General features: G+C 43.0%; 1 protein-coding gene across 1 annotated transcript in view; it reads right to left on the reverse strand.

Annotated features, from left to right (window-relative positions):
* The window catches only part of NRK (Nik related kinase), a 334,012-nt gene that overhangs the window by 262,884 nt on the left and 58,782 nt on the right, over positions 1-12,346 (reverse strand). The window contains exons 4-5 of the mRNA XM_044306320.1: positions 5,778-5,903; positions 4,842-4,952 (exon numbers count right to left, since the gene is read on the reverse strand). Of these exons, the coding sequence (XP_044162255.1) occupies positions 4,842-4,952; positions 5,778-5,903 (237 nt within the window). The remainder of the gene's footprint in view (positions 1-4,841; positions 4,953-5,777; positions 5,904-12,346) is intronic.

Here is a 12,346-nt window from a genome sequence, read left to right on the forward strand (position 1 = left end):
ATGGTGCAATTGCAAACGGATCCGTCCCCCATTGACTTTCAATGTAAAGTCAGGGTATATTTTAACTTGAAGCGTCCCCATCACCATGGGAACGCCTCTATGTTAGAATATACCATCGGATTTGAGTTATATTGTGAAAACTCAGATCCGACAGTATATTCTAACACAGAGGCGTTCCCATAGTGATGGGGACGCTTCAAGTTAGAATATACTAAGAACTGTGTACATGACTGCCCCCTGCTGCCTGGCAGCACCCGATCTCTTACAGGGGGCTGTGATCTGCACAATTAACCCCTCAGGTAACGCACCTGAGGGGTTAATTGTGCGTATCATAGCCCCCTGTAAGAGATCAGGTGCTGCCAGGAAGGAGGGGGCAGACCCCCCTCCCTCCCCTGTATTACATTCATTGGTGGCCAGTGCGGCCTCCCCTCTCCCCCCCCCTCCTAATTAAAATCCCCCCTAAATACTATGGCCCCAGTTGTGCCCCCATCTTTATATTATGGCCCCAGTTGTGCCCTCATACATATACTATGACCCCAGATGTTTCCCTATATATATATATATATTATGGCCCCAGTTGTGCCCCCATACATATACGATGGCCCCAGTTGTGCCCCCATAGATATATTATGGCCCCAGTTGGTGGCAGCGGAGAGTTCCGATCGGAGTCCCAGTTTAATCACTGGGGCTCCGATCAGTAACCATGGCAACCACGACGCTACTGCAGTCCTGGCTGCCATGGTTACTTAGCAATTTTAGAAGCATTATACTTAACTGCGCTGTCTGTGGCCGGCCGGGCGCTCCTCCTACTGGTAAGTGAAAGGTCTGTGCAGCGCATTGCTTATAGCACAGACCTGTCCGTCAAAAAACACAGGTCATATTTTTTTGACGGACAGGAAACACGGATCACGGATGCGGATGAACAACAGTGCATTTTCCGAGTTTTCAACGGACCCATTGAAAGTCAATAGGTCCGCAGAAAATCACGGAAAACGGAACAACGGACACGGATGCACACAACGGTCGTGTGCATGAGGCCTTACCCTGTATGTTTTGCATTGCTATAAGTAATGTTAGGATGGAATAGGTTAGGTTGCGAATTTGGCTTGGGGTGGGGGGGGGGGGGCCCAGGCACATTCTTTGCACAGGGGCCCTCTGCTGTCTGCGTCTGCCCCTGCCCCCACTTATCAGATATGGATGACCTGTCCTGATGATAAGTCATCAATATTAACGGCTGGACATCCCCTTTAATCCCTTTTATCCCTGGTGGTCTAGGCAGATAAAGGTTCCATGCCAAAAACCCTGCTGGCCTAGGGTTGTAGAAAGATTAATGTTGCATATAGACTATACCCCCCTGTCAGACTGAAAATCTTAAGCCTGGTAAAGGGGGCAGCATCCCCTGTGAGAGCTGTATTAATGGGTACTGGCAATCACTAATCTCTGACTTGACAAAATGTTTAACAATGTGACCATGAAGAGGATCGAGGATTTATTTTTACTGTCAAATACTCTTTCATAGAGCTTCATTGCATAGCATTTTCTCCAATTGGACCGATCTACTGGGATATGGAGAAAGACTGTATGGATAAACAGAATTGAAACACATTTGTAATGTACATTTTTCTGCTTAGGCCATGCACAATCTGTGATATATAATTGATACAAAGCTGCATCACATGCATTTTAAATGTGTTTTTTGCCTTAAAATGCTGTAAAATCCTTCAAGAGTGAAAGTTTCATGCTGATTTCAAATGCTTACAAAGCTGTCCTCTAACTTGTAATATTCCTCCAGTATCTGGTAAATTACAGTATGTACTAATTATGGAGGGTCAGTGTGCTAATTTAAAGTGTTCCTAAACTTTAGAAAAACTTCATTAAAAACCATGAAATACATTTTTGTAATTTACTTTTTATTTATTTATTTTTATTTTCCATGCAAAATAGGCACCTGAATTTCAGGCGTCTGTCTCACTTTGGAATCCATACACTCTCAACTTGCCTGTGCCACTCGGCTAAAGGTTGGCATCTATGCCCTTGAATGTGTAACACCCCAGAGTGGTGTTACCACTCCTGCACCCGACTTCTATTTGTATCTGCTAACATTAATGTCATCTATGCATTCTGTTCCAGGTTCACCACACTGTGCATTTCTAATGTTTGCGACTGTTTATATGTAATGTGCCTGGTTCACCAGCAGGTGGCAGCAAAAATGGCAAAGCTGCAGTTAAATAGAATGGAACCTTCCATTCTAAGTCCCACTTCCTACAGGAAGGGTGGGGATTAGTGAGAGTTAGTCTAGCTTACCCCCTGTTAGGGGAAGGGTTTACCGGGGCACGTCTCTGCTGCACGTGTCCACGCCAGCCAGAGCACCTTAAGCTCTGCTGGCCATGGAGGCCAAAGCTTAGAGCCTCAGGAACAGGAGGAAAGTTTCCCTGGCCTAATCTAGAGACAAACCATACAAAGAGAAATGCAGCATACAGGAAGAAGCAAAGTCATACAGTCAGCCTGTCAGTACAGCAGAGCCAGAGAGAAACAGATGTAGTAGAGTTGAGTTTGCCTGCCAGTTTTAATGCTAAAGCCTGCGGGGTCCAAGACAAAGTCTGTAAACTGTTTGGAAAATGTTTACTAAAGCAAAGCTGCTGTTCAACTACCTACAAGGTCTGGACTCAATCTTTATTTCAAATCCCTAAATTATTCCCCCTATTTATTGCTTCGGAGCCAAACCCTGGGGTCCAGCAGTATCCAGGTAGGAGCACCATGACACATATAAATGGACATTTGAGGCCCACTATACCACTCGGCATTCCTACACCTGGGACGCGTATATATATATAATATATATCCCTAGGCTGCCCGTTGCAAATGTAGCGTTCTTTGTCCAACCAAAACCCGGCATTTAAGCCGGAAAGCTGCCAGATCATGGCCGGATCCCATTATGGTCAATGGGGAACTGGCGGTGAACTGTAGAATCTGACAATATCCAGCAGGCTGCTCTCTACTGCAACAGCCTTCCAGATCTGCTGCCAATATAGCGCTCTGGTTACTGTACTAAAGGGGTTGTCTGCATTATACAATCCATATTATTATTTTTTTTAAATCAAACTAATACATGGGTATCTTGGGTGCTCCAAAACGGTAAAGTTTTTAGTAGTTAGGCTCTACTCCAACTCAATAGATATTCCAAATGAGGGACAACTTCTACTACTGCCGATCATAATAGGATATTATAAATAAGGTACAGATCATTAGAAACCATTTGGTAGCTGCCTTTTAATAACCATACAAATTAGAAGGTAAATGTGTATTCCTAAAATATATTACCTTTAACTTTGTTTGAAAAGGCTGGGAGTTGTATTAGGTATTTTTTTTGTACTACATTATATAGGTTGCATCAGATAAAAATACTGTATGGTGATGTTTCTGAAAAAAGGAACTATGTTTTTCTAATATTATACTGTTCCCTACTTTAAATGGACAGCCCGACCATGAATGTTATCTCCTATCCACTAGATAAAAATGTTAGATCGGTAGGGGTCCCGACTGATCACTAGAATGGAGGACCCTAGTTGACTCTCCTCTCCAGGAATACAGCATTGGTTGAGCATGCACACTCCATTCAAAATCTGTGGGAGTGACACAAATAGCTGAGCTCAGTGCAGTGATCTAGGGTTGAGAAGTGACAAATAACTTTTGTCCCAAATACCTCTTTAACTGGAAACAAGTGGAAAGTAGATTAGAGATCAGAAAGTATTATCAGATGGACCTGGGGACAGAGATTCTGAGCAACACACTTGGTCACTTGAATTGACCCAATTGTCTTGCTTAGATCCATATTAAACAGCTCCAGTGTGAGCCGAGCAATGCAGTCCACCTCATAAACGGCACAGGTTCCTGAGTCTTCATAGATAGGAGCTCCTTGCCCTCCGAGCTTCACTGTCACTGAATGAAGTAGGAAGAGAGTTGTCATCTGCAGGGGAGACTGGGAGAGCCGGTGGCTCATGAACATGAAGGCCAGTAGCTTGTTCTCAGTGTTGAGAGGACCTTATTGCTCGACCCACTCTGGAACTGATAATCATAGATTTTTTTCAAAATGACTGGTTCAATTAAAAAAAACAGTATCATCAGGGTATCTGTCACCTTCCACCTCGGATAGGCCAGTAAAGAACTAGTCCCTTTCATAAAACAATCATTACAGCATATAAGAAATTAGATGTTCTATTGCTACTAGAGATGAGCAAATTGAGTTGCACAAATCTAATTTGTTCAAAAATCAGCCCCCCTTGAGTAGTGACAGGCTGACCCCACTGCTTAAAAGACTTTCCCCTCCTCTTTGATTGATGGGGCCAGACATCTCACCTGACCCTGTCAATCTGACACCTGCACAGTTGCTCCAAGTAGCAGCGCAAAATGCAGTGGCAGATGCTAACTGTGCATACACCGCTACATTTCCTGGTGTACTCAGATGTGAGCGGCGCATGCACAGTTGACATCTGTGCAGCTCAGGAATCAATCAACTGATAAATTTGACCCTGTTGAGGCTGATTTCTGTACAAATTGATCTGCTCATTTCTAATAACTACCACTCAATATGGTGTTTCAAGGGTCTGAAATTCAGGTTTCTTGATGCAGTTCTAGAAGCCAAAATTAGGACTGGATCATAAGTAGAGAAGAAAGAATAAAGGACAGATACTATGTCTCTTCATTCTTGATTTAACTCATGTTTTTGGCTTCCAGAACTGCATCGGGGAACCTGATCATGTGGCCATACTTCAAGTGTGAGTTTTTCTTCTTCTACTTGATCAATAATATATTAGGTAATTAGAAAACCTGTAAGAACCTACCCGCAGAACCTCTCTGCATATGTATGCAATCCAATCTTCTTTGAAGCAATTGCCTTTTGTCTTCTTGACCAAGTCGGTAACTGACCCTGCTCCACAGTATTCCATTACCAGCTGTAACAGAGGGAGAACATCATGCAGCATCAATGGTAGAGAAACTTGCTTGTTTTCTTGGCATCAAATAATCCAGGAAACATTTTTTTTAACAAATGGTGACATAATACTTGGCCTTCTTGATGTTAGACACAGCAGGTAACATTCAGGTCAGTGATGCCAGTACTGTACACTATCCAAAGCCTATTTAACACGTTATATAGTTGGAAAGCAGGGGTGTAGCTAGGTTTTTGTTTTTTTCACCTCCGGCATGTATTCAGGAGACCTCTCTTGCCCTGCATTTTTGCAAAATGACCTGTTGGGGCCCCTTTTGGTGTCCATCACACAGGGCACTCATCCCACTAGCCCATCCCTAGCTAAATCATTGGCTTTAGGCGGTGGTTTAGGCTTAGAAGTCCCCCTTAGAAGTCACACCACACCTGTGCATGAGCTATGATGTTGATGCAGTTCAGCCCCTTTCACGTAAAAGGAGAGGGACTGCGATACTAGACATAGCCAACAGGCGAACACTGCACTGTTTCTAATGAATTTAATTTATTTGTCTAATTTTCTAGGTAACCATTTTACACTGGTAATTTCCTGCTGGTTCTGTGCACCATCTCAAAGTTAAGTGTAAAAAACAAAACAAAAGAATAGGCACTTCTACAACAGTGCGGGACATGTGGAACTGGAAAGTGCGTGGCGTACGCGGGCAGTGTCTGTGTACGGATATGGATGTGTACATGAAGCCTTAGTGTTGATATAGTGAGGCATAAGTAAATGACCTTGTTGCACTTTTATTAAAAGATTATTTGAGGAACTAGCCATCCAAACATTAATAGTTACCCAAAGCTGATCATCCTGACCCGCTAGACTTTTCTTGACAAAAGCTCCGTAGTATGTAGCAATGTTTCTGTGATGGGAGTACTTCTTCAGCATGTTAATTTCAAGTTTTATTTCTTCTTCTTCATCCTAAAAAACAAGATACAAATATCAGATTTTTGGAATTCATCGACGTATATAGTTCAAGGGGTTGTTCAACTTTACCCCCTTGCTAGGATGGTTCCCATAAAGGAGATGGCTGCCTTCAGGAAGAAACCAGATGGCACACGGGATCCTTCTGTAAAAAAGAGCCGAGCGTTACTTAGCTGAACGATCGTGCACTGCTGCTCCAGTCCTAACTGCCAGGTTCTGTTTACCCGGATGAAGCAGTGACATCATATCAAGAACACCTGACTGCGATAGCCAATGACTAGCCTGCACCATTGAGGCCAGCGATTTGGCTACAGCAGTCATGTGTTGTCAACATGATGTTACGGAATCTGTCACGTAAGTAGCGCTCGGTACTTTTTTGCAGGAGGATCTTGTGTGTTGTCTGTGCAGTACCCCGGACCTGGGCGTATCTGCAAATATGTTATATATAGTTATGCATTAATGTTGTATATTATTTTATGTTTCTGCCATGATCATAAGCATGTGAGGTATGGTTGGGAGGAACAGGGCTAACATCCCTGTTCCTCCCCTTTTGGTAGGAGTAGGCTGGTCCTGCTTTCTGCCAGGAGGGGGGGTTAGAGTCCAGACAGCAAGGAAATAGGAAGCATGTGCTAGAGTTCCTACTCCTAGGGACCGTATCCAGTTATCTTGTTAGACCTTCACTCCAGAAAGAGAAACAGAATCGAGAATAATACTACAAAAATGCTTCAGAGTGCCCAGACAGCAGAATGTGTGACAAATCCACAGCATTACAGACCCTGTTGCAGCTGAGGGAACTACGGCTCAAACATCGATCACCTAGACCTCTTCCAGGCCAGTGAAACGCCAATCCTATATCACATTGTGGACACCTATATCCACCATACTTCATCTCGTGACCGAAAGTACACTTTGTACCTACTACTGTTGGATGTACCACAAGTTATATTTTATACCAAATAAAGAGAGACTTTTATACTTCTGACCTGTTTATTAATATCACCTTTCCACTGCACGGATACCCATGGAGTGGTGTCCTGAGGGTGTACACAGTGACACATCTCATCGGGGCAGTAGCTGGCCAGCTAAGACCTGTCCTAGGTTGCTAGTATAGCTTATATGTGTATACAGCTAAACCTGCCAATAGCCTTAGTGCAGTTCCTATGTTTATGTGTTAAAGACAAAAGCAGAGTTATTTACTGTGACATCATGTTTTGGATGTCATATAACTGATTTATTTTGTGTTCACAGAAGCAGAAAAAGATAATATGCCTTTAAGATTAATTTTGTAATGTAAGGTAAGCTCAGTGACACAGCAGAAACAGACAGTATAGTGTTAATCTGTTGTTACTGGGTAGAAGTCTAGACCAATCACAGCCAGCTTCTCATACAGCAAGAATTTTCACCCATAACAGCTAGCCTCACAGACAGCCTGTCTGGGAATTCCCCCAGCTCCTGCTGCTAGAATCATTATTCACCAGAGACAGGAGCTGAAGAGGCATTCACTCCACTGAGAGCTTTATGGGAACAAGAGGCCAATATAGGTATTTAAAACAGTTATATATCTAGTTCAGTATACAGTTCTAAACACAATACTAACATTATATATGTGTCTACTTACAGTTCCACCAATTGCAAACTACAAATATTATTATTTTATGCACTTATATAGCGCTACTATATTCTGCAGAAGCTACTATATTCTGCAGAAGCTTTACAGACATTAGCATTCAATTGTCTCCAATGGGGCTCACAATCTAAGGTCCCTATCAGTATGTCTTTGGAGTGTGGGAGTAAACCGGAGGAAACCCACGCAAACACTGGGAGAACATACAAACTCCATGTTTGTCCTTGGTCAGATTTGAACCTAGGACCCCAGTGCTGCAAGGCACCAGTGCTAACCACTGAGCCACCCATAGCATACAAATAGCATAAAAATAGCATACAAATAGCAATCCATACAAAATTGCATACAGATCAGTAGAACTATCGGTCAAATCTCAGATATAGCTCTCAGAGAGATCATAAAGTGCTTAAATAACTTAAAGTGAGAGTACAGATACTCAAGAGAGAAATATATCTACCATTTTATGTTGAATGACCAAGATTGAACAGTTGAACCACCATCTTATGCATACCGCCATTTTGTGATATCTTTTCAACACGTGTTTTGTACATGGACTATCTGCTGCGGAGGCGGCAGTGTTATATATGAAGAAAAGTTGAAGTTAATAAAGTTATTTGAAGCATTTGGTGTGCTCTTTAAACCTACTGTTTCCATAGAATAGGCGCTAGAGGAATTACAGAGTAATAGACAGTCTGGTTAGACTAAAAGTCAGAGATATCAAAATTCTTCTAATGCCACAGCACAAAAGGCACTTCATAGTGCTGCGTCTGCCACAGGGGCCACTACCACTCCCATCCTCTGCAACGGCTCCTCGTGGACTCACTAGATCAGATTTTTCTTGAAAATGGACAACTCCTTTAACTGTGAAGATCATTTACAGGTTTTTTCCCCCCAAAATGGCTAAAATTCACAGGAGCGAGAAATTTCTGAATTCTATGCATTATCAACGTGTGTAGAGCTTGGAAGCCTAATGTAAAAGAGTTAGAAGTAGGGAATATTTGGACTTGATATGACTATCGGGGCTGCTTGTTTTTGGGAACAGAAATTGAGAAATGCTGGTCTTGCTTATGTTACCGTAACTCATATCTATAAAAGTGTAAACCATGAAAGACCTTGAGATAATGAGTCACAACACCAGGAAGTGCTGTGATCTTCAGCTCCTCAATAGGAGGCCGAATGGGTCACCATACAGTGCCTAAAGATATATGACCAAAAATAAATATTGCAGAAGAAAGAAAACACTGTGATTTTAATATTTTTTTCAGCACACCCTATAATCTCTGCAGAATTTCTCTACAGCATGTGAACTATATTTTGTAAAAGACACAACAATTTTGTTGCCTGTGAATACAGCCATAGAACTTTAAGTGCGCTGACTCCCTGCATTTACCGTATGTGGGTGTTTTTTTTTGTTGTTTTTTTTTTTTGGCTTGTCTGAAACGCTGTGAAATCCATGCATTTTTGCAACATTTTCTGGGATAAGATAATTTGCCAAAATTCGTTTCGTATCCGATTCAGTCAAATCAACCATATCAAAAGTGCCGCGGCTGCCCTGTAAAGTCATGTATGACACTCTGGGGTCTCCTAGGACTGTATCTTACCCCGTTCAAGATCTTCAATGCCAAAACAGCGTTAGTCATGTCAGAGTGATAGCGAAATATATGGCTATGGTTAAATAGATAGTAGGCGGTATTAACAAACAGCCTACTTAAAATCACACTGTGGTGTCAGATTTTATTTTCAGCCCAAAAATTATCCCATTTTAGTGGCCGATGCCTTCTCTGCCATTTCATCTGTAAAGCAGTGGCTACTGCTGTGAGTGGTTTGTGCCATTTAGGCATTTTGCCAAAATTAGAATCTATTGGTAAATTTGAATTATTTAGAATTGATACATTCTGCCCTTTGTGTCCTGAACATCAGCACCCTGGCTATTCTAAATCCTGCTCAGACGCAGAAGCGCTCTTTTGACCCCTGGGATCCTGGCATCAGACGCATGCGCAGTAACCGCTTGAAGTGGAGGTGTATACACCTCTGTTCACTGCTCATGTTAGGATCCCTGTGGTCATTTCTGCACCTGCGCAAAAGTTTGAATGGCCAGGCATTGAAGTGCAGGATTCAAGGGGTGGACTGTAACAGCTTTTTCTAGTTTTATATGAACTTGGGTTACCCCTGTAAATGGCCTAAAATAACAAATGAATGAGTACTCATTTTTTCCTCTGCTGCTTCCTGCGCTGAGCTCCAGTCCTCACCACTGCTCCTTCTTTCAATAGTGGATAGGGGCAGAGGTGAAAGTACCTTAATCACCTCTCGATTCATTCTCCACCTGGAAGTTACAGTCAGTGGGATGAGGGTCGGAGGGCCCCTGTACTGGAGATGGGTGAAGGCCCCGGAGGTGTGACTGACATTTATCAGACATTGATGGCACATTGCCTTCTGCTTTTTATCAAAAGGAAGAATTCTGCATGTTATCTGCGCTTCTAGCATATCATGTATATTTTAATCATCACTAAAATTTGGAAGATCTAGCAGTGGGTTGTAAATCTGTGCCTTGTTTAGGTGAGATAACGTTCAGTAGATGATGATGGATAACAGGATATGAAGTACTGCTGCATAAGCATCGGGGAGAGGTAACGGAACCCTTTGCTTGTTTTAGGATCTGTGTTTCATCCCCGCCCTGTAAGATGATACAGCAGCATTTCCTGACAGAAGTCCTGATGACCCCACAGTAACCCAGAGCATCCTGCAGTCACACACAGCTCTGTGCCGCAGCCATACACTGTATACAGAGGGCAGTGGTTATAATAACTGGCTCAAAAAAGGTCATTCCATAAAAGTCAGCAATAATAATTGGGATGCAGAGGTTGCAGTGACACAGGGAATACAAGGACCACTCTACCTTATATAGCAATTTCATTTTTAATTAATCTACTGTGACACACCGCTATGTGCATTATCCTAGTGCTATGACATCACTGTGGTTCAGTGCCATTATATATGAACAGACATGGCCTGAAACTCCTGGGGCCTAATGCAAATCTCTAACAGGGCCCCACCAATGTCACATTCCATCTATGGGACTGCTGTCAATCTGTAGCGGATGAACTGTATATTTATTATTCCCGTTCTGTGGCATCACTGTGTGCATTACTCCCAACTTGTGACATTACGGTCTGCAATATTCTTTCCTATCGCAGTTTATTATCCATGATCCGTGATAATACTTGATAATAGTTTGTTATTCCTGTACTGTGACATCACTTTGGACAGTATTCCTGTGCAGTCATACGCCGCGAAATGGTCAGTGTGATCAGTGTAATCCTACTGTGACATCACAGTGACTATTCTTCCTGTGCTGCTTGTGTCAGTAGAAGGGTATTCAAGCCAGCGCTGCACAAAGGGACTGTTTATCCATTAAAATGACATATAAAAGATTAAAAACTAGACATTAAAACTAAGCAATAGGAAAAGGTAGAAATGTTGGTCAGCTCATGATGCAGTTCATCCACTGCCACTGCTTTCCTCTGATAATTAACAATAGATGTTTGTGATTCACTCAATGGTGACATCACTGTTTTCATTGTCCCTCAATGGTGACATCACTGTGTTTATTGTCCCTGAATGGTGACATCACTGTGTTTATTGTCCCTGAATGGTGACATCACTGTGTTCATTGTCCCTGAATGGTGACATCACTGTGTTTATTGTCCCTGAATGGTGACATCACTGTGTTTATTGTCCCTGAATGGTGACATCACTGTGTTTATTGTCCCTCAATGGTGACATCACTGTTTTCATTGTCCCTGAATGGTGACATCACTGTGTTTATTGTCCCTGAATGGTGACATCACTGTGTTCATTGTCCCTGAATGGGGACATCACTGTGTTTATTGTCCCTGAATGGGGACATCACTGTGTTCATTGTCCCTGAATGGGGACATCACTGTGTTCATTGTCCCTGAATGGGGACATCACTGTGTTCATTGTCCCTGAATGGGGACATCACTGTGTTTATTGTCCCTGAATGGGGACATCACTGTTTTCATTGTCCCTGAATGGTGACATCACTGTGTTCATTGTCCCTGAATGGTGACATCACTGTGTTCATTGTCCCTGAATGGTGACATTACTGTGTTTATTATTAACGACCTTAAATGAATCCTTTGGCCAGAGCCAGAGAGTGTGAAATTGATACATTTTCTAATGCTGATCTCTGATTGGGAAGATTAAAGGGCTTCTGTCACCCCATTAAACCGTTTTTATTTTTTTTCTTTACTAATAATCCCTACACTGTGATCTCATCATACATAAGCTAATTAATGATTTTCGTTCAGTAGAATTTGTTAAAAATCGATTTTTGAAATATGTAAATTACCTTGCTACCAGCAAGTAGGGCGGCTACTTGCTGGTAGCAGCCGCATCCTCCGATGGTAATAACGCCCCCTCTGCTTGTTGATTGACAGGGCCAGCGGACGGGATCTTTCTCTGCTGGCCCTGCCTGTTTTGATTCAATATCTGGCGCCTGCGCCACAGCCGTACCTCTCTTCAATCTGCGCAGGCGCACTGAGAGGCGGCCACTCGCTCGGCCGCTCGCTCCTCAATGCGCCTGCGCCGGGTGTAGATGTGACGTCATCGGCGCAGGCGCATTGAGGATGGAGCGGTCGAGCGAGTGGCCGCCTCTCAGTGCGCCTGCGCAGATTGAAGAGAGGTACAGCTGCGGCGCAGGCGCCAGATATTGAATCAAAACAGGCAGGGCCAGCAGAGAAAGATCCCGTCCGCTGGCCCTGTCAATCAACAAGCAGAGGGGGTGTTATTACCA

Source organism: Bufo gargarizans, chromosome 9 (genome assembly GCF_014858855.1).
Source record: "Bufo gargarizans isolate SCDJY-AF-19 chromosome 9, ASM1485885v1, whole genome shotgun sequence".
Classification (NCBI taxonomy): Eukaryota; Metazoa; Chordata; class Amphibia; order Anura; family Bufonidae; genus Bufo; species Bufo gargarizans.